Source organism: Aspergillus affinis (assembly GCF_023601865.1).
Source record: "Aspergillus affinis strain CMG 70 chromosome Unknown NODE_240_length_21790_cov_89_054714, whole genome shotgun sequence".
NCBI lineage: Eukaryota > Fungi > Ascomycota > Eurotiomycetes > Eurotiales > Aspergillaceae > Aspergillus > Aspergillus affinis.
In genome coordinates, this window is record NW_026516021.1 from 1 (window position 1) to 21,790 (window position 21,790).

At 47.4% G+C, this 21,790-nt stretch overlaps 8 protein-coding genes across 8 annotated transcripts; 3 read left to right on the forward strand and 5 right to left on the reverse strand.

Moving 5' to 3' along the window:
• Positions 1-327: 327 nt before the first annotated feature.
• KD926_004983 (MFS multidrug transporter) lies at positions 328-1,268 on the reverse strand (the record flags this gene model as incomplete). The annotated part of the gene is made up of 4 exons (XM_053095388.1): positions 328-409; positions 461-733; positions 788-1,137; positions 1,209-1,268. The coding sequence occupies 4 exons, from the start codon at positions 1,266-1,268 to the stop codon at positions 328-330; spliced, it is 765 nt and encodes a 254-aa protein (XP_052949932.1).
• Positions 1,269-1,546: 278 nt separating this feature from the next.
• On the forward strand, positions 1,547-3,292 carry KD926_004984 (ribonuclease H family protein; the record flags this gene model as incomplete). The annotated part of the gene is made up of 3 exons (XM_053095389.1): positions 1,547-2,089; positions 2,153-2,985; positions 3,049-3,292. The coding sequence occupies 3 exons, from the start codon at positions 1,547-1,549 to the stop codon at positions 3,290-3,292; spliced, it is 1,620 nt and encodes a 539-aa protein (XP_052949933.1).
• Positions 3,293-4,004: 712 nt separating this feature from the next.
• Positions 4,005-5,582, forward strand: KD926_004985 (ATPase WRNIP1; the record flags this gene model as incomplete). The annotated part of the gene is made up of 1 exon (XM_053095390.1): positions 4,005-5,582. The coding sequence occupies one exon, from the start codon at positions 4,005-4,007 to the stop codon at positions 5,580-5,582; it is 1,578 nt and encodes a 525-aa protein (XP_052949934.1).
• A 961-nt stretch (positions 5,583-6,543) lies between these two features.
• Positions 6,544-7,932, reverse strand: KD926_004986 (uncharacterized protein; the record flags this gene model as incomplete). The annotated part of the gene is made up of 1 exon (XM_053095391.1): positions 6,544-7,932. The coding sequence occupies one exon, from the start codon at positions 7,930-7,932 to the stop codon at positions 6,544-6,546; it is 1,389 nt and encodes a 462-aa protein (XP_052949935.1).
• An 865-nt stretch (positions 7,933-8,797) lies between these two features.
• On the reverse strand, positions 8,798-9,526 carry KD926_004987 (FAD-binding oxidoreductase; the record flags this gene model as incomplete). Its single annotated transcript, XM_053095393.1, has 1 exon — positions 8,798-9,526. The coding sequence occupies one exon, from the start codon at positions 9,524-9,526 to the stop codon at positions 8,798-8,800; it is 729 nt and encodes a 242-aa protein (XP_052949936.1).
• A 1,321-nt stretch (positions 9,527-10,847) lies between these two features.
• On the reverse strand, positions 10,848-12,310 carry KD926_004988 (serine hydrolase domain-containing protein; the record flags this gene model as incomplete). The annotated part of the gene is made up of 5 exons (XM_053095394.1): positions 10,848-11,015; positions 11,070-11,570; positions 11,634-11,814; positions 11,883-12,138; positions 12,211-12,310. The coding sequence occupies 5 exons, from the start codon at positions 12,308-12,310 to the stop codon at positions 10,848-10,850; spliced, it is 1,206 nt and encodes a 401-aa protein (XP_052949937.1).
• Positions 12,311-16,124: 3,814 nt separating this feature from the next.
• On the forward strand, positions 16,125-16,749 carry KD926_004989 (uncharacterized protein; the record flags this gene model as incomplete). The annotated part of the gene is made up of 3 exons (XM_053095395.1): positions 16,125-16,351; positions 16,473-16,588; positions 16,646-16,749. The coding sequence occupies 3 exons, from the start codon at positions 16,125-16,127 to the stop codon at positions 16,747-16,749; spliced, it is 447 nt and encodes a 148-aa protein (XP_052949938.1).
• Positions 16,750-17,094: 345 nt separating this feature from the next.
• Positions 17,095-19,074, reverse strand: KD926_004990 (pantothenate transporter; the record flags this gene model as incomplete). The annotated part of the gene is made up of 6 exons (XM_053095396.1): positions 17,095-17,372; positions 17,508-17,716; positions 17,768-17,996; positions 18,047-18,114; positions 18,165-18,427; positions 18,757-19,074. The coding sequence occupies 6 exons, from the start codon at positions 19,072-19,074 to the stop codon at positions 17,095-17,097; spliced, it is 1,365 nt and encodes a 454-aa protein (XP_052949939.1).
• Between the last annotated feature and the right edge of the window lie 2,716 nt (positions 19,075-21,790).

Consider the following 21,790-nt stretch of genomic DNA (forward strand, 5'->3'; position numbering starts at 1 on the left):
CTAAAAAGGCAGTTAGAAGAGACATAACTTTTGAACCATGGAAATAACAGAAAACTCTGCATAATCCTCGGGGATCGCTAGGTACCAATACCGATATCCGGAATAGGAAAATCTCCTATGTGACTAGCGGTCACATACGGTTGACAATGTCCAAGTTATAGATCAGACCGGTACCAATGGTGGCCAGGGCCGATCCGATGACCATCAGGGATCCAAAGTGTCCTGTGGCCGTGATCAGACCGCCCGAAAGATGGTCAGAAGACTGATGGCCAGGATGAGCGGCAGATTACGTATACCAGACTGCGCCGCGGATGCGCTCTTGATGGATTAGAAACGGATGAGCAGATAGTAGATGAGGATAAACATCGCCCCGGAGAGGAAGAACACGTAAAGACTATTGGCCCAGATGCTGCGCTGTTTCAGCAGACGAGGCTGTAAAAGAGCACGATCGCCCATTTACCATTCGATCACAACAAAGAGCACAGTGATGAGCATAAAGCCCACGATCGTGCCGATCACGTCGGCACTTGACCATGCCTTGGTCACACCGCCCCATTGCAGAGCAAGGAGGTAACAGACAATGGCGGCCATGATGGTGAACGTGCCCATCAAATCCATTTGCAGGATCTTCTCTCGCCGGCGGGCTTTCGCAGGTTGGGCCGCCGGCGGTGCCCTGAAGAGGAAAAGCATGATCACGGCACTCGAGCCTCCGATAGGAAGGTTAATGTAGAAACTGGTCTGAGAATTAGACATGTTAAAGATAAATCTTCATCGTGGAAGGACTTACCACCAACGCCACGAAGCCTTGTCAGTGAACACACCTCCTAAAAGGGGCCCTATGACACTGGCCAATCCGTACGTGGCCCTCATTAAGCCGGTAAACGCTGGGCGCTGCCTTGGAGGGGCCGAAAAGGCAATGATTGTGTAGGCGCCACTCGCAATGCCTCCTCCTACCATCCCCGCCACAGCTCTGCCGACGATGAGAGTGGTACTGTTTTTGGCCACGGCATAGACCAAAGAGCCGATCTTGAAGATGGAGACCGCGCCCAAGAAAGTACTTTTGGGAGGAAAGTATTTATACCCCTTACCCCATGTGGACTGGAATAAAGCAAAGGTCAGGAAGAAGACACTTGCATACTATCCCACCTATCTCAACAGTTAACATTGGGGTCTTGCTCTTCTCGGATGTTGTTAGCGTAGGTGCTTACCTGATCTAGTGACTTGAACTCGTCTGTGATGCGAGAAATGGCAGTTGCGACGATCGTCATTCTTAACTGACCGGTGTGTCCAGCTACAGATTGACAATACACAGTGCTCACCACAGCCAATTAATTCAGGGGTGCCACAAGGCTCACCAGTATCTCCTATTCTCTTTATCATTTACCTCAGCGGCGTGTTCGAGGTAATAGAAAGGAGAGTACTAGGGATCTAGTGTCTCTCATTTGCAGATGACCTAGGCCTGATAGCCTCAGGATACCCTGTCAGAGAAGTCTGTGACAAATTGCAAGACACAGCCCGGGTGGCTATTGAGTGGGGACATGATAATATGGTCCAATTCGACACGGGAAAGACGGAGGCAGTTCTGCTTACCCGCAAGCATGGCCGTGTACTTAAGGGTCAGATTCAGCGAGCCCGCATGAAATTAGGGGGCCAGTTGGTTCCCTTTAACCCAGAGGCCACCAGGTGGCTTGGGGTATGGCTTGACTCTGGCCTGGACCTTAAGGCGCATTATCAAACCTGCATGCGCAAGGCCCGGGCTGCGGAGGCCCGGGTGCTACGATTATGCCAGAGTCATGGACTCGCCCCAGGGCTGGCTCGCCAGGTGCAGGTTGCGACAGTACAGTCAATAGCTCTTTACGGAGCAGAGCTCTGGTGGCAGGGCCAGAGGGATCAGCAGGAAGGTATACAGCTGATGATCAATCGGCAAGCTCGAGCTATTACGGGCATGCTGAAAACTATTCCAGTTGGCCCCTTGGTCCGTGAAGCGGGGTTGATACCAGCTAAGGTCTTATTAGAAGCCCGGCAACTGGGATATACAAACCGACTGCTTAAGTTACCAGAAGACTATCCTGCTAAGAAAATCCTCCCGGTAAGCTTTTGAGAGGGAGACCAACACGCCCAGCCTTGAGAACAGACCCCAGGGAATCGACAGTGGGCAGAAGGCAGTAGTCGGGGACTATGGTCATTAGGACAACACCTAGCCCGACAACTAGCCAATATCCTGCCAGCAGATCCATCCAGTGGCTTTGAAAGTCTGTTACAACCAACCAGAAACTGCTTCCCGGGTGTTATAAAGATCCTGCCTAGCCAGGAAGCTCTGGGAGCCGCACAGGCTATATTTCCTGGACAGGTTATCTGGTCCGATGGTTCAAGGTCAGAAAAGGGCAGAACAGGTGCAGGGGTTGCATGGAAAAGCCCAGAAGGGGTATGGAAGACCCGAATCTTCCCACTAGGAAAGGGATACGAGGTCTTCGATACGGAACTTCTGGGAGTAGTGCGGGCCCTACAGATAGAAAAGAAGGTGGAAGGCCAGGGACCAGTAAATATCCTATTAGACTCCCAGGCCGCCATTGCCAGGCTGCAGCATACTCAAACAGGCCCAGGACAGGCCCTAGCACTGCAGGCACACGTGGCTGCCCAGGAACTGCAAGCCCAGGGTCGCGAACCCACTATACAATGGGTCCCAGGGAATGCAGGGGTAGAAGGAAATGAAAGAGCTGACCAGGCAGCAAAGATGGCCGCTAGCAGACCTCCAGGAGCTGGTCCAAGGGAGATCTTTTTGGCCTTTGCCCGCAGAGCCCGGACAGAGACTATTCAGGCAAAAAGACAAGAATGGCTCACCAAGGAGCTCAACCGGCGACCCCAACAGGCCCGACGATCCTACAGGCCACATAGAACCTGGAAGATTGATCCATCAGCTGCGGTAGCATTCAAACACCTGTCAAGCCGCTTTTTTCAGTTGAAGTCGGGCATGCAGCTGTTAGGGTATATTTAAACCGGATAAAGGCCCGAGATGACATGAGATGTCAAGGATGCGGGACATTGAAGGAGACTGTGCATCACCTTCTTTTTGAATGTCGGCAAGCGACACCAGCGGGACAAGCTCTACAAGGACCTGGAGAAAGCTGGAGTTATGAAACCTACTGCTGCAGAGGACTGTCCAGAAGGAAGACTTCTTGGGAAGCCTAAGGCTACTGGGGATCTACTACAATTCCTGGCCAGTATCAGTGTAGCTCTTCCTCGGAGGCATCTGCAGCGGGAGGCAGAAAGAACCCAGATAGACAATGAATAGGGACTAGAAGCATTGGAGGAAGCAGATATGACAGGAGAAGGGGAGCTGGGAGGGTAACCTAAGCGGACTCTTAACTTATGCTGCACCTACCCTGCTCCAAAAACACAAGGAGAGCACTCACCAGAGGCTCGAAAGCCCTGCGCATACACATACAGGCGGCTTGGGGCGAGGAAGAGGATTAGAATGATCATGGAAGGGGGCATGCCCCAGGAACACATAGGGATAAGAGGCAGCGAGCTGCTGGCCTCGAGTTCATGGAATATGGTCTGTCATAGCTTTAGGGCTCGATACGGACAATAAACTTGATCAAATAATAATAATAGTTTTGAATGCCTGACACTTGTGTATAAATAAAAATATGACCCACTCGCTCCACCCAACGGACTTCTGCCTACGCAATTGCCTAGACCAATGGTTTTTGGCCCACAACGGGCCCGCCGAGTTTTCCATTTTAGACCAGAACGCGAGATTTTGACTTTCTTTACATGTACCCAGCGCCCTGTGCTTGGCGATGGAGGTTTCCCGTGGTCTTTCAGGAGCAAAAACAAAAAAAGAAGTATAAACCTGCCTAGTGACACGACTAGTAATTTGCCGAAACCTCCGACGCAGCACCATAAACCATATTTCACAAATGTCATAGCCACTCTTTGCAGCGAGCAGAGGTTTGAATACGATCGAAGACCTGACGGAATTTGCTAGCACCATCTCAACCATGATCAGATGTCCCATATGCCAGAAACATGTTGTTCTGTCCAACGTCAACGAACACCTCGATTCTGGCTGTCGAGCATTCATCGCAACCCACCTACAGTGTAGAGCATCATCTACTCTCATCGAAAATGACTGCGAGCAACATGAGAGTTGCACCAGCCCTCAAGAAACAACGGAACAACATCAGCTGAAAGATGGCTACAAGTCAACGGTCCCACTCGCTGTTAACAGTATGTTAAAAAGAGCCGTCCCTCAGCAGGAGTCCAACACCGCGCGAAAGAAGCCAGATATCGGGCCATCATCGACTGAGCTTGAAACGAAGCGACTAAATCTTCGTGATGCACCTTTAGCTGAGCATGTCCGGCCGCGGTGCTTCAATGAAATCGTCGGTCAGGAATCCTTGATTGGGCCAAATGGTACACTCAGGCGGTTGATTGAACAGGATAATCTTCCGAATCTGATTTTGTGGGGGCCCCCAGGAAGCGGCAAAACTACAATTGCCAGGATCATCGCGCCTATAATGAGGAGAAATATCTACGAGATTAGTAGCTTGACTACGACGACGACAGAATACAAAAGCACCGTCACCAAGGCTACACAGGATGTGCAAGACGATCGGAAGAAATCCATTGTGTTTTGTGACGAGATACATCGAATCACGCGTCCGCAACAAGATATATTTCTCGATGCTATTCGAAGAAATAACATTACTCTCATCGGTGCGACGACAGAGAATCCATCATTGAATATTCGCCATGCTCTTGTCTACAAATGCAGGATTTTCACTGTCACGAAGCCAACCACCAATGATATAGCGGCTATCCTTCGTCGTTCGGTGGAATCACAGAGCCTGAAGTCATCCCCGCTTCTGGATGATGAATTCCTTCAATACATAGCCGGCTTCGCTGATGGTGACAGTAGAATCGCACTGAACGTTCTGGAGATAGCTGCGGATCTATGCAGGCGACCGAACATGACCAAGGAGAAGTTGAAGCATTCATTGACCAAGAGTTTACTTTACGACCGTTCGGGAGATCAGCACTATGACACCATTTCGGCATTCCACAAGTCAATTCGAGGCAGTGATCCCGATGCTGCGTTATATTACCTTGTTCGAATGCTCCAGTCAGGCGAGAACCCTTTATTCATCGCTCGCCGTCTTATTGTGGCGACCTCGGAAGACATTGGACTTGCCAATAATGCCTTGCAAACATATGCAACCTCAGTCTACTTGATGATTGAGAAACTAGGGATCAAAGACACACAGTCTGCTCTGGCTCAACTCGTTATAACAATGTGTTTGTCAAAAAAGAGCACTCGATCCTATCGTGGCCTGAATAATGCTCTTGCTGCATTGAAAGAGCCTGGGATGAGCGACGTACAAGTTCCCTTCCACCTCTTGGATCGTAGGCCTGAGCTTCTGAGAGAGGCTGCCCGGGTCATGACCACTGACTGCAAACAAAACCAAGAGAGGCTTCAAACCACCCAGGACTTCCTTCCAGATCCTCTTAAAGGACGAAAATTTTTGGAAGACACTGATTTTCTATTTAAACGAGATCCCGATCTAAGTTATCCGTGACCGCCAAAGCCGCCACGGCTTGAATGACTACGTTATATCAAGGATCAAGTTGTCAGTCTCCAAACATGAACTTCTATAACATTGCCATCCTCAGAAACCGCATAATGTCTTTAAAATGCTTTAATTCTAAATACCGTCCATCCTCCGAATCTAGTAGAAACCGGAATAGCATTGGATCTTTTCCTTTAATAAGCCCTAAGAGTATTTTTTCCTTGAAACGGGTAGGGGATGCTTGAGCGGAAAGTTATACTAGTCTCGCACCTGGCTTACATACTGCGTGTGATTACGGCAGACTGCAGTCCATACTCGAGGATATGACTCTCTCATACAACAGCACTGGTTTCCCGGCCAGCTTATTATGACTGAGTACAACTCTGCCGTTTTGGTTTCAGAATTCAGTCCATAAACTTTCCTGTACTTGCCGCGGCAGTTGATCTTCCACCACAGCGAACGCTGACTGCGGAGCTATCCCTCAGTTCGTCATTTTTGCTTTGATAAGTGGCCGGCTCGTCTGGTTTATTTGCTGATTTATGGCCATGCGTCATTCCATTTTAGATACCTCCGACAACCTGGAAGGCGTGGCCGGACTGGTCATCATTTACCTTGACGAGAAACACATGGTGATCACGAGGCAAGCCTGCGTAGGCAACTTGGTAGACATTACACGATATTTATCTGATGGGCTCATTAGAGGAATTTTCAGTATGTGGTGAGCACCCTTAGTAGCCGACCTGACCACTATAGCCAAAAAGAGCGTCCAGTAATTCTATTATGCACAAGTAACAGGCAGCCAGGCAGATTCTCAACAGTAGACCGACATGTCCTCTAGGGTGGTGCGAAGAAGAAAATATAGAGGGAGTGGTATTCTGCGACTTGGTTGGGAGAGTATTTTCATGAGCCCTCGAAGAATAGGGGGCGTACATCCAAAGGACAAATAGCATAGATTTGACAAAATAAAGCCTCATGCTAGAAGCAACCACCAATCCTTCTGCAGCGTGTGTGATAGCCAGAAGGAGGGGTTACCACTGTCTCGGGCATCCCAGAGTTCTTCAACAAGTTGAAGGGCCATTAGATTTGCGGGAAGGCGATTCAAAGAGTAGATGGCTCGCAGCCTGCCACGCACTTCATCACGCAGGAAGTGATTCGACTCGGTCAATTCTGATCCGGCTGTGAGAAGAGGGAGAGCCTGAAAATTAAGGGAGTACGAGGACGCAGGGATTAGTAGCAGATGGCGGACTGTCTCTTCGGCGTACTGTAGGATCAAAGACTCTTGAGCTTCAGTCACATCCGGATCCGTAGGACAAGCTCTCTGTGCATGTGCACGAGATCGATAAAGGAAAACAAGCCCGTGGTTGCGGAACGCTTCATATAAGTGGCCCAGGTCGGGATTTGGGGGGCTCGTCGTCCAGGTACTAAGCTGGGCCTCTAGCATGGCTTCTTGCATGGGGTTGCGGTTCTGTGGCATATTATGTATCTGTCGGCAATATCGTCCGACATTCGCTATGATAAGGAGTAGTCGGCTACATGTTCCGTACATTGGATGGTGCCAGTCTCCCATCCCGTGTACCGCGAGGGATATGTTAAATGAGTTGAGACCCTGTAGTTCACATGGTTTTACCAAGAATGAACTGCACATGTCCCAGTAAAGATAGATTCCCAGGCAGAGTCGAACCACAGGGTCATTAGTCGTCGACATAGATATGTCTCGCAGCATACTGTTGATCAAGGCGCGGGCACCAAATAAATGCTGTCTGCCATAATCCTTCGGGTCAGAATCAGCAACTTGCGTCAGAGCCAGCAGTATAATGGTCAGAAAGTGTGTGTAAGGAACGCGCTGGATCTGATTCATCTCTCTTCGAAGGCAAGCTATGGCTTTGCCACGTTCCTCAAGGGCCAGAATGGGAGTCTTGGCCGGGAAGTACTGCTCATAGCTGGCACTGACTGACTGGATAGCATGGAGAAGTGCGGGCGATTGGGCAACGTGTTCCAAAATAGGGAAAGAGAACGGATTATTTTCAGGATCTATAACCGACGCTTGGCTGACTTTCTCCAGCCAATACTGTAGTAGTCTTTGATTGACATGTGTTTTAGGCTGCAGTGAGAGCCACGGTGTCTCAACTTGCCACTGTGTTAGCCGCGGGGCTGACGAACAGACAAGACCTTGACGCTGGCACCGCTTGCACGTCGGATAGGCCTCATCGCATTTGACCCGCTTTGCCTTGCATTCTCGACAGCCCAATTTGCTTTTGTTTCGCGGTCGACCTGGTAGAGATTTGTGCTCCTGCTGCGTGCTCGGATTTAAAGACGAGCTGACCAGCACTTGTTTGAAAAGTAAGCGGGGGAAGTTCATGTCTGGTCAGATAGACTGTTGGCTTCCTGTGTCGTTCTTTGCGTTCAATAATGGCATTGGAGACGAGGAATCGGGTAGAATCAGATGGATCACGAGGGATTGCCGCATCACACGTGAATTACTAATCATCCGCAAAACAACTAGGACACTATAACCCGCTTCAAGGCGGACTTTCTACAAGACAGAACGATATCCGATTCCATTCAGTATCCATTCAGCCCGGGCAGGACATGGTGAAATAGATTATTCGGATCTAGTCGCGCTTTCAGTTGCCGTAGTCTTGAGGCCCTCTCCTCTACGAAGAATCGTTCTATGTCCACCTGGTCAGGGGGCCAAAATGCAGGGAACCCTCCTGGCAAGGAAAACCCATTCTGATCAACCGCTTTCTCCAATTCTATGACCCATCTGGCTGCACCTGCAAGCTCCTGTCCATCAGCCCAGCCTGGCCTGGTGCCACTATGGAGTCCGACAATGACATGTTGATATCGATTCGGAAAGGCCGCCCCGACAGTATCTGCGACTTCGTGTCGGGCCCCCTTACCATGGTTATTGTGAAAGATGACAGCGGACAGCGGATATGGTGGAGGGTGCCGTGTGAGGATGGTGCCAACATTTTGATGTATCCGATCGACTGCGGAAGAAGGTTCCTGACGATGAATCACCCAAGCCGTAGGCGGCTGGTGTAGCTGGATACCAGATCAGTTAACTGGAGTTCATGTCATGATGGAAGCCTGGAACTGAATCTCCGTGATCGTGTTCCCTAGAACCCTGCCGGCCTGCACCGTCTGCTCAAGAAAGCTTTTCGCAGGCGCGAGGTCTTCGCTGACTGATGTCCAACACCAAAACAGAACAAAACAGGGCTCGGCTACCGGCGTCGAGCCATTTCAGGATTTACGGCGATGGCATCTCCGCTGAACTCATCGGGAAAATCATCATCTAAGAGCTTTTCAATCTTGTCCATGACAGTTGCGGCCTCAGCGAGGGGGAAGGCTAGGAAGCCAGCGTATAGTTTAGGCACTGGGTATACCTTCACGCGAAGCTCCGTGACGATGCCGAATGTGCTAGTCCTAGCGCCGCGGAGTGCCCATAGTAATTCTGAATCTTCGTTGGTATCAACGACGCGCCCCCCGGCCAAAACCACCCGAGCCCCAAGGATCTGATCGACCCCAAACCCGTATGTTCCAACATAGAAGCCGTACCCTCCGCCACATGCCCATGAGACATAGTCCACGGATTTTGCCTGTCCGGTAGAGGTGAATAGGCCATGAGAATTGAGGGTTTCCTGCAGGTGGCCGGCGATCACTCCGCCATCAACGCGTGCACTGGCTCGGTCCGCCCCGACGCTGACCGTCTCCTTATCGCGCATGTCGATGAGAATGCCCTTGTGGACTACGGAGCGGCCGAAGAAGTCATGACCGCCTGAGCCAACAGCAAAGGAAATCTTTTCTTCGGTGCAAAATTGAACCAGGTGTGAGACCTCTTCTTCTGTCCGCGGCCGGGCGCAGACCAGTGGTTGCTTTTTCAGCGCATGGTTGTATAGCTCGAGACAGTCTTGATAATGCCTACCTTCAGTGTATACCGAGAGGCTCGGCATGAGATGCCGCAAGCGGTCTTCGACAGATGACTCACTGTTTATCATAATTAATCAGGGGCGCTTTTTTGTCAACGGTCAGGGCCCTCAGGGGCGAAAGACTGGTTTGGCCATCTGTTCGGGAGGTAGATGAAAGATCAACAAGGTATGATTTCAGCATGGGCAACCTAGGCTCGGTAATGACGACAATATCATAAGATATATGAATGTTTGTTCGGTTAACTAGTGGCTGTGTCCATGGAAGCCTCGAGGCCTCCCCACTATATTCTTTCCGTTTCTGGACAGATTGCGAGGGTCCGTCCCGCCCATCCGATTAACTAGCGTCTTCATTTGGCGTGTTTGCCTCCACCGACATTGATACTGATGACGGCAACCCCTAACTCGAGAGTTGACGAGAAAGGTAAACGCTGCGCACTCTTTGGTGTAGGTAGCTCACACTCTACTTGACGTCTTTACATCTCTCTTAGCCGTCCTGCGAGGTCTGACTTACGTCCTGGCTCGAAGATCCAACAGTATTACTGGAACAAGCGCCATGACATACACTCCAGTTTGCTTTACCATATAAATCCAGTAGGGCAATTTACATTATTGGCTTAGTGAACCCTAAAAAATTGAAGTCAGTAGGCATTTGACGATTTCAACACGATGCTCCCCTTGAAATCTCCGCCCGAAGACAAAACCGTACGGTTGTGCCTTAGCAATACAGTTCATTGGCGAAGCTTTCAACCCTTCCTTTGTCCCCATGGACAATCCTTGTGTCACGTCACATTTGGTGCTGTGGGTTGGGGTGTTAACTCCCACCGATGTAGCTAACAATTCCGAGGAACCCCACGCCAGGCAAACTGTTTCTACTCAATGCCCACCCAAGTAGACGAGATAGCTTTCTTCGGCAGCTATAATATACACGTCTCCATAATCCGATCGCTAGATCGGAAAGAAAGTCCGCGCTGAGGAAAACAGGCTGTGATCAAGCCCGAGTCGCAGCCAGCCAATTCTCCACCCGCTGTTCCGTCCCCGGGAGATATAGTTCAATGTAATATCCATTTCATCTCTTAGATACGCGTCTCCTTATTCTGACTGTCAGAACTGGAAGATCAAAATTAATAAACTGTGGGATCCTCGGCATATTATCCGTAAGCAAGAGGCAGCAGCGTTTGAGTTGTGGTTCGCACATGCATACTGAGCTGGCCCAGAGATATTGACTTCATGACGCCTAGTGCGCCCAATTTCGACGTGCAGCTGACGGTGAAGAAATAGCCAGAGCAGGAATGCCCTCCAAATACGTGGTACGTTCGAGAAAAAGTCCAGGACCGTATTAATCCTTTTATCGGCTGGAGATATCCGCGTTCTGCTTTGCCAGGCAACCCACTTCATCCAAACGCGAATAAACCCATCTTTCGAACTCAGTGAGCAGCTCAATGGCAGTCTGGTCTCCGGTCGGCAGCAGCTGAGAGAGGTATATGCCAGCGACGCCTTTGTTGATGTCGATCCACTAGAATAGGTTAGTCAGCTACAATGGATTCCCGGTAGGTATCGGATGACGAACCCAGTAACAATTTGGTTTTCCGGACCAGGTGAGCGAATGTGCCTCTCGTCGTTTCGGGAGTCTAGATGTATTCACCAGACCACCGATCCCAAAGTTTACTGGCACCTCATTTGGGACTGCATTCCAAATGGCGTTGCGGGATGCCAACGAATAGTCGTGCGGTTGGTCGAGACCCTGAATACTTTCCAGATGAGGTTGGAACATTTCCTGAAGAGTCTCCGGGCGTAGTAACTTTTCCGTCAGTATGCCATGACAGATCTGGAGCATTTCGTTCACGGTTGTGTATAGGCCACCTCCTCCAATGTCTTTCGCAATCGGGTCTTGGAAGACAGGATTCTTCTCTTCCTCCAGACCCTGATCCGTTCGCACCCAGGATTTAACCATTCGGGCCCGTAGGTCTTCTCTCTGGTCGAGATGGAATGTGGCATCCTTCACGGAGACAATATCGAAAACATGACGCTGCAGGTATTCGCCAAGCTTCATAGAAGTGACTCGCTCAACCTTTTCAAATCAGCCATTGTCATTCCATCGCGCCTACGGATGACCAAAGTCTCCAGGACTTACTGCTTCTCCCGCCCAGTCAATACCAGGAGAGTACATCCATCGTTCGCCCGGTTCGAAAAGCAGGAACTGGAATTGGAAAAACGTTTGGACTAACGGCGGTTTTCCTTGCAATTCATAATAGCGTGTCATAAGAGGATCCATGAAGAAGTAAGCCATGCCACTGGAGTGGGTCAACATGCACCTTGTAGCCGTTAGTACATCCGAACCGTACATCCCGACAGTTTCGGAGGAAGTGTGCGACATATATACCGTAGGGTAATAGGTTTGGTGGCTGGCCGAAAGATAGGATTATCATTCCCGTCGAAGCTCGTCAAGATCCGAGGGCTTTCCCACTCCGGTAACACATTGGCGATATCTGCATCCAGGTCTAGCAGACCGCGCTCGACACACTGCATTACCGCAACAGTAGTCACAAACTTGGTACAAGAAGCCACCAAATGCACGGCATCGGTATCAGTAGACTCGACCGACGCCTCCCCAAATGCCTTAGCGTAATGCAAGGAACCTTGATTGATTGATGTTAGCAAAAAGTACGTTACTATAGAAAAACAGTGTTATGTGAGGCGTCGCTCCATACCATCTCTATTGACAGCCCCGAGTGTAACCCGTGGCAAGGGCTTCTTGCCATTCTCAGATGACAGACGGAGAAAATTCACTCTCTCTTCAAAGGAGGTCATCCTGGCACATGAGCGTCGACGCTGACAAAGTTGATCTGGAATACGGTGTTCCTGACGATATTTAGGATCCCGCCTGGAAGAGTATCTTAGAATTGCATCAAAACCCGCTACATCGCACGACAGCCGGTATTTATAATGTTGGCCTGTTGGACGGCGACGGAAAGATTGCGGAGCCAGTCGGAGTATCTCTTCAGCTCTGAAGTAGATCAACAAGTAGGTTCGCAATATGGCCCAAGGAGGAAAATGGCTTTCTCTTAAAGGGAATAGATTAGCAGATGCCCCTGTAAGGCTAAATTCGTGGTGAGTTTACAGGCCCCCCACTAAGACCCTGATTTCCCGGTTTACCCTTACACTAAATATTTCGGAAAACTGCCACATGATTCGGTCTTTCCGGAGTATTAGGCATTGACGAGAAGGGACGAAAAGCGTAATCGGTTACCTTACAACATCTCCGCACATCTCTCAGTTTCCTATTTGGGCCCGTCCGCGGTGACCATTGTTCCGTATAAAGTGTGGTCGGTTAATCAGATGAGTCACATTCACAAAGATGGCCACAACAACCCAATCGGATGCTTACTGTGAACCAAAAGTCTCCATAGTTACCTGATTTGTTAATGACATGACTAGCGTGTGTTGCGATGTTGGAACCTTGTTGTGGCAGATTACTGTGGATCTTCCGAGAAGCGATTCTACAGCCAAGGAATATGATCGTTTTCAACTGAATGAAGGTCTTAATTCTTCTAACTACACGATAAAGAAGCCGATATTTATGCAATCTCAGAGGCTTCAGGATCGTCATAAAATGAGCGGAATTGCATGATCTATATCGTCATAAATCATACGGTTCATATCGATCGGTTGAATGATCGGTCCGGTCAAGCAAGGCGATGATTATGCTGGATATGGCGTTGTCGTTTTAGTTCCTCTAGATATAATTTGTCCTTTTGGCTCTTGATACGTCGGCACTGTAACCGGATCTCTTGGGCAGTTTCGAGATAATTTACGCTTTAAAGCTGTCCCTTGAGGGATGTCGATTCTTTGTCAAAGGCTATAACATTATCTCTTTTCTGGAACTCAAACTCTGCTTTCGCGGGTAGTAATTGCTACAGGTTGATCTTTCGGTACAAGCCCATACTCCGTCAATTTTGAATTTGCTCATGGCGAGTTATTATATTTAAGTAGGTTGCAGGTCCGTCTACTTCGCATACTGGTAAGGCAAATGACCTGCTAAAGGTGTGAGGTTCGACGTGTCCAGCTTATCTCATACAGGCTGTCTGAGAATACTTTTATCTATAGTATGTTAATACTTAGACGCGGATACCAGATTAGGATATTTCTTGCCCACTTCTATGAGATTCTACCGGTAACACACACGGGCGGTAACATTCTGACTATATCCGCTTCGATAACCGAAATCTGCAAACTCTTTTCTAAAGGTATCAGTACCCTTCGCCCTCCCGGTAGAGCGTTCACAATCAAGTTCGTCAAATGGCCTGAAGATTGGAACATCGAGGAGGTCATTCCAGAAATAAATAACCGAAATAATGTAGTTATCTTGTGTGGCTAGGTCAATGAGTTTGATAGATTTGACTGCATCAAGTATCTCTGAATAAGAATTGTACTGGAGGAAGGCCCGGTCACCAGAAAACAGTGGCAGCATAAACGGGATAAAATTGAAGAACAGCGGTACCTCCTCCCTGTACACCTCATAGAAGGCGTGTATAGGAAGCTCTCATCTCTTCTGTTAATAGCCTTTGATGTACTCCCGAGAATATGCCAAAACTAGCATCGGGATTTGGTTAACCAACTCTATAGTGAGCACAAAATGCTACAAACTATCAGTATTACAGCTTTGCCGAGTTATAACTGCGAAATCCGAACCTTGTAACATGCTGCCATGACATTAGCACGAACAATGGAGTTTTTATCGTCTTTTTTTTCTGACGAGCAATGTTTCGACGGGCTGTCGACTCATGGACCTCTCCAGTTCGGGCAGAGGAAAATCAATATAATAGTATTGATGCTGAGAGCTGCACTCTACTCCGATCAGGATAACAGCCCCGGTATTCCTTGAAGTCCCTACACCAGATCTGTGTTTTGAAGACGATCAAATCATTCGGAGAAAATCCATCTTTGGGCTTCTCGACATTTGGAAGACCCAATTTATTTGCTAAATCTGATAGATATACTATGGGTCTCTTTAGTATCTTATGTGAATCCAGTTCAAGCGAACGAACCTCCTTCATTGTTATAGATATGCTTTGGGGGACATAGAAGTTCCGGTTCCGGGCTAAGCCTGCCTCAAAGTGCCGTCGAAAACTTTCAATGGTGTCAGGTACAGGTTTCTCCTCGATTCGCCCATCCGTGTTTCTGGCCACGAACTCAAGGAAGGCTTTGTAGGTTTGGATGTCAGAGGGAGATCGGACGGTAGGGTGCAGCTCTAGAAATCTAGAAACATCAGTAAGAATTCTCTGTAGGCTAAAAGTGTTCATCTACCGGTCAAATATCTCAAGAGTCTTCTCATAGTCTGCCTTTTTCTTTGGAAGAACAGCTCTTCTTATCTCTGTTATCGTGATCATCGAGGTTAACTACACACGTAAATCTCCCTGCTAGATCTTCCCGCATATTGAACGAGCAACCTGGTGCATGAAAAGTAGAAGAGCGGGAGGGTATAAGCGCCATAGTTTTTAAAGGCGTATCTTCCCCTCCTTTCTGCGTTTTTGCACCAATGTCAAAATGTAACTTCTGATAGCTTGGGTGCAAAATATTCAGGGGACTGAAGGCTTCACCTGAAGCCGCCGGAGCGCCGGCGTCAAAGCGGCAACCCCGTGGGCGCTGGGCTGGGTGAACACCGACATATACATGCTGTTGGATGTTTTTCTTTGAACTTTTAGTCATTATAAAGAAATATCTTTTATTGCTTGCATGCGGCAATATAGTATATACATCCAATGATTTGTTGTGTGGTGTCTCACACGGAGAACATAACTGAGTAGTTGAATGACGAAAATCATGCTTTCGAAGGGTACCATACAAATCCAAGAAAAGAAAATCAGGCTGAGCATGGTGCCCCAAGTGGGGATCTTCCAGGTAAGAAAGTACACTATACCACTGAGAAGTGGGTAAACAACGTGGTTTAGTATTAACCATTCTTTTTGAGAGAGCGTTGGAAGAATAGATTTAAGTCGGCTCTTTCCGTAGCAATACCTTAAATATAAATAAAACAACCCATGAACAATTTGTATTGAGGATCTGGACACTTTAATGTGAATGGCTAGATAATTGCATCCTTGTGGACCAGACACGTAAGGGGTACATCAGGCTCCTTAGCTTTGTACGTACTATTTGTTCACTGTGGAGATTGTTGTGGATCCATGTGTCGATCAACATCTCTAGTTGTTCTACAAGAATCAACTATTCTGGTTCATGGAAGCCCCTTTCGATATACTGGACTAGGGATGTTCGCTCTCAGTCTTAATTTATCTTATATCAGAGAAGAATAAAAAAGAGTTTTCATTAACACAGACGATGTTTCAAAGGCATGTAAAAACAGGCTGAGCCGTATAGATATGACGATTGGCCCCCAACCCCAACGGGCCCAAGGCGTAGGCAACCAACTGATAATCACTCTATCATACCCTATCGTTGACTAGTTCAATCCCCATATTTTGGAATCAGGCGCAGTTCCTTTGTTGGGGGCAGAAAACAGGGCGAAAATGCTTGACATGAGTTTCTTTATTTTTAAAAGAACAACCCGCACTTATTATCTCCCTAAGCTTCTAACAACTCTTTCTGCGATTCAAAATCACCAAAAATGCATCTTTCTAACGCCCTCCCCATCATCCTTGCCTCGCTTCCGGCCCTAATCGGTGCCGAGAGCTTCGCCGACAGATGCGATCAGTACCGAATCCTTCCTTACAGCGACGAGCACGGCTGGATACTCCAGGCCACATGCCCTGGAGACGGCTATACGGGATACTCTGCGCTGCCGCTGGACTGGTGTCTGATCAATAATGATGGCACTATTGTTGCGCAGGAGAAGTAAGTAACCCAATAAATTGATTTGTCTGATTTGATCGAAACGATCCGATTGGTTCAATTATTATAAGACCAACCCCTGTATAAAATTCACTATGGATAATGTCTGACTTTCTATCTATAGTGGCGGCCTCTCCTCTACTTGCCGTGATGGTTGTACAATTTCCACCGGCATTCCTGAAGTGGGATGCATTTGCGATCCTAACCCTGACGGGTTTACGCAGTCGCATTTGGATCTGAGTAAGTTCTGTATTACCCATTTGAGGTGCTCGCTGTGTATCATTATTAATACGACAGTGATAAATATAGCCCCAACGGTCACGAACAATGATGGTGTTCTGGAATGCTTTGGACAGAAGGGATGGACGACGACCCAGTCCTCGGCGACTACGGCGGTTTAAATGCGTATTTGCAATATTTGTTCTTATTCTAGGGAATTGGATATACTGTACATCAGATGATCATGATATTACATAGAACTATTGCATAATGGACTGCTGGTGGCTATCTGGTGTCGTGCCACTTGATGGTAAATGTATGATGTCAATCAACACGATATCTTAGATGTTGAGCATACTGAGTAGTCATAGACCGTGCGAAACCACGTCTACTTAGAATCGCCTAAGACAGACGGAGCCCAGGGTTGTGTTCTATTTACTTGCAATCCTCTCAGCACGTACTCACCCATGAAACCACACCATCCTCCACCCTCACGACCCATACATACAGCATCCATTATCTCCTCCCTATTCCCTCTTCTCCCTAATATCAACATCATCCAAAACAGCCTCATTCCTCTTCGCAGCCGCAATCCGAATCCTCTTCAATCGCCTCGTATCAACATCGACCTTCCACGTAAAGAACCAAGTGACAAGGTTCATCACAATAGCAATACCCACAAACCCCATCGCAATACCAAAAGAAGTCGCATATCGCGGCGCATACCGGGAGTTGAACAGCTGCGAGCCCACTGCGCCTCCGATTTGGCCGTAGCTGTTCGCGAACGCAATGGCAAATGCAGAGCCTGTTGCGCCTTGGGTTGTTTGCACGCGCCAGGGCCACATCATGGTGTACCTGTTTGTTTGGGGGTTGTGTTAGTGGTTTGGTTTTGGGGAGAAGAGTTGAGGGCAAAGGGGGACTTGCCATGCACTAGAGAAACCGGTAGCAATTATGGTAGCTACGTAGACGCCTCCATTGCTTGGGAAGGTGTAGAGCACGGCGTAACAGGCTTGGATGACGATCATGAATCCTAAAGGGATTGATGGTTGCGGAATTCGTCCCGTGTCTGCGAAGATGCCGAAGACGATGGTCAGGACCACTGCAAATACAGCCGAGGGAATGTTTAGTAGTTGGGTTTGGGCAATTGACCTGGCTTCATGTTAGTAAAGGTCTATTTTGATGAGAAAGGTGTCGGCTTACGTGAAGCCCAGATTGGCGATGACAGTTGGTTGGTAGAATAGAAGTCCAGTTGTACCGACAGTGAAGAATGCCCAACAAAGCAGGAAAAGCCAAACTCGCTTATTCTTCAGTGTGGTGATGAGCTCGCGGAGGTCGAAGTTTGCTTCGGCTGCTCGTGGAGAGTTACTCGGTAGGCGGGCTTGAATGAATGCCTTTTCTTTTTCGGAGAGCCAGGAGGCTGTAGAAGGGACTGCGTGGAAATTTAGCATCGGTGTGGACATGGGAAGAACGTATTCTTACAGTCTGGAAGAAAGAAGAAGACGAAGATCCCAAGAACGACCGTAAAGATACCCTCGGTCAAAATTAACCTGATATGATTTAGTTTGGCTTCACTTAAAGAAGTACGCAGGGGTTTTACCATTTCCATCCGGATAGACCTCTAGCTAGAACCCCGTTAAATGCAAAAGCAAGAACTCCACTGATCACAGAGCTGAAGTTGCCGAGAAGTGTCACTAGAACTATCCGAGGTGCCATTTCGTCTGGACGGTACCAGTAACACAGCTGCAGAAGCATGCCTGGCCATAAACCTGCCTCGAAAAGACCGAGAAAGAATCGCACCGCATACAGGCCCTGTAGGTTAACGACAGCGGCATGGCAACAGAGGACTATACCCCATGAGATCTGCTGATGTTAGATCATGTACAGAACAAACATTGTGTGATGCTCACCATGACTCGAGCCTGCCATACAGACGGTCGCACCCCTTTCAGCAGTAAATTTGACGGAGCTTCCGCAATTATGTAAGGAATCTAAAGAGGTGAGCTAGGCTTTTTGAACCTGACGAGGTCGTCTCACGTAATACATTGTCGTGACAAGATTATATTGATTAGATGTCATGTTCAACTCAGTCATGATATTATACGAAGTATCTTTGTCCATCACTCGAGCGTTCGAGACCTGGTCTCCGTCAGCATTCTTCTATTTATCTGGAACGGTATTAAATTACCCACATTATTTGAGTCAATTGTCTTGACCATATACATCACCGCTAGCAGAGGAATTAAGTGCCAATCTATTCGGCGAAGCAATTTCTTCTCCTCGTCGCTACTCAGCGTCGCTCGAGCTTGCATAAGATTGGCATCATAACCGGGAATAAATCTCTCATCATATGCGGGAAGCGATCCATCCTCATTGCGACTGACATAATGCACGTTCTGCTTTCCGGGATTGGGAAGCTCATTCGAAGAGTGAAGCCGCACGTCCTCGTCGACAGCGGCGGTGCTTGAGATAGCATCTGCCTTCTCTGCGCGACCTAAATTGGTAGACATTACGAAGCGTGTTCGTATTCAGCGGTGATCTGACAATATTTGAGTCGGACTCTCTGAAATTTGCTTCCCTTTTAAATGAGAATGAAGACACAGGCGTGGGGTAGACAATTTCGTGATCAGAAGCAATGATTGCGACCAACGAGGTAGACTAACCCGCTGTCCAATGAAAACCGTGATAAATGAAGAGGCAAGCATTCTCGATAGTAGCAGGATAGATGGTCTAGGTGCTGCTATGCATATCATTCCTGACTAGGGAGGTTGGAGACAACAGGGATCGATGGCAAGCGGAGGTGTATCCGGCAATTCTCAACATGATCCTGACAGCCTATCAGAAGTTCCAATTTGTCTGCATCTTCTGCCGATACCTTCACCCTCCCGGTAGCCGATTTCTAATCGCGCTAATGTGGCAGATAACGACAGAGCACGCGATTTTAGCCCGGATGTCCGACTCCCCGACCATTGGGGTAGGGCGCCTTATCTGCGTGGTTATTAAATAGCTGAATGCTGGTTTATGAAGACGAGTTACAAGTTAACCGAAGGCAAGATTAGAGGTTGCTTACCTCGCCGGGATTGTTTCTCTTCATGAGGCCGCAGATCAAGTCTTGGCTGTCGGGATGTTTTTAGGGCTTCAGAGTCAGTTGACTCTTTTGGAATCACGTGTCTGCATGCGTCGTGAGGTTTTTGAAGTACTCAATTGCTGCTACTAGTCAATAATCCCATCTAGAACGGATTATTGAAGGATGACTCCAGGGCTGTTCACGATTTGCCTATTTGCCTATTTGCCTATTTTGACGATACTATATCGGCAACTATACTATATAGTCAGTCCTAGAAGGTTGACGATACTATTTGACTATCATGATAGGCAAGCCTCACCTTTGACGATACTATATTAGCAATTCGTTGACTATATCGGCAAATCGTCAAAATTACTTAATTAGGACTAGTTGGTTATTTTACAATATAACGATTTTACTCCACATGATCATAATATATATCTAATGTGAAGGGCTCAATCTAGGATCGTTATATTCAACTAATCTTACCTAGTGCGACACGCTCGTCACATCTAATCAATTTTCGCTTAAATTCATGGCGAGTAGGTATCATTCATCAGTATCAATATCCTCATTGTATCTGCCTTCATAGAGTGCCGCCGGATCCCTAACAAATCTCTTCCCTTATTTAATAGCCTTTCAACTGCAACTTCTGAGGCCGGGATTGCTAGAAAGTCCCTGGCCGCTGTTACCATTTGAGGCTGTTCATCTTTATGTACACGCTACCAATTGCAAAGCCACTGTATGTTGGTTGTATCAGTTAAAGTGACACTAGAATTGTCAAAATACTGATCAATATCAGAATGATAAGGTAAGGCTTTTAGTTGTAGTCGTTGGAGCATTCGGGATTCCCCATTACTAGGCTGGGAAGTTGGAGTAAACTGTTGAGATAAACCAATTCCTAGTAGCTCTCTCTCAGGAAGAGGATATCTTTGGTAGAGATTACTACGGATGGCCTTTAAAATAAGGTTACCTGCTTCTTTATCTTCAATCTCGCTCAAGATTAGATCTCCTTTAACACTAGGATCCAGGATCAGCGCTGTATAGTACACATCAGAATTATCCATTAATGTGTAGTACTTTTTATACTTTGATAAGCCTTCTTTTATTGTAACTGCAATATCATAATCTAATCCTGAAAAGGATCCTTGAGATTCAGATCCTTCGTACAGTAAGTTATGAAGCTCATAATAAAGTGGCACAGCGAGAATGATCTGTGGTTTCTTCTCAGACAAGAACAATGTAAGTTCATTGAATTTAGCAAGAACTTGGTAGATTTGACTAAGCCGTAACCATTCATTCTCTGTAAACAGAGGGATCTCAGTCTGAAGAGCCAGAAAATGATTAATCTGGGCCTTTGATTTCAACCTATCATCATCATCCGATATGTGGAATTCCATCGAGTTTCCACATTATATTCAATGAATTTGTCGGAGGTTCATAAATCAGCAAATATCCTTCCACTTTTGCTTCCGTTGAGGGCTGTAATCAATCCAAAGACTAAGAATTCGGAATTTTGCCAGTGTTAACCGTATAAATATAAACTGTCTATTGCAGAAACTATTGTAGGCAGAATTTGCCTCTTTACTACTACCAGACTTTAGTGCCCGAAGGATGTCCTTTACAACCAAGTTTAAGATATGAGCTAGGCAGCGAATATAGTTATCAAGTCCTTGAAACTGGAGTGTACCGCATTCACTCTTCTTTGTCTTTAGAGTATAGTATAGCTCTGAAACTATAACCTCGTTGTTACTGGCATTATCTCCAGTAATTGTGATTAGCTTTTCTTCAAGATCCAACTCAGAGAGAAGTTGTTGAACAGCAGCAGCAAGATTTTTTCCACTATAAATACCATAGGGTTCTGTAAACTCTAGTACCTTTTCCTGGTATAGAAAGTCCTCTGTAAGCCAGTAACCGATAATATCAAGAATTGGGAAGTAGTTCTGGCTTGTCCAAACATCGAGAAACAAGACAATAGACTTGCATATTGTCTTAAGTTTCTCCTTTAATTGCAGACGCCCTATCTCAAAGTCCTCTATAAGCTGCCGGCGAAACGTTAATCAAGAGAAAAATGGAAATATAACTGTTGGAACGATGTTATCAACCAGACCAGAGAGGTGGAGTATCTTGACCTAATCCACATACCGCACAGCACCTTG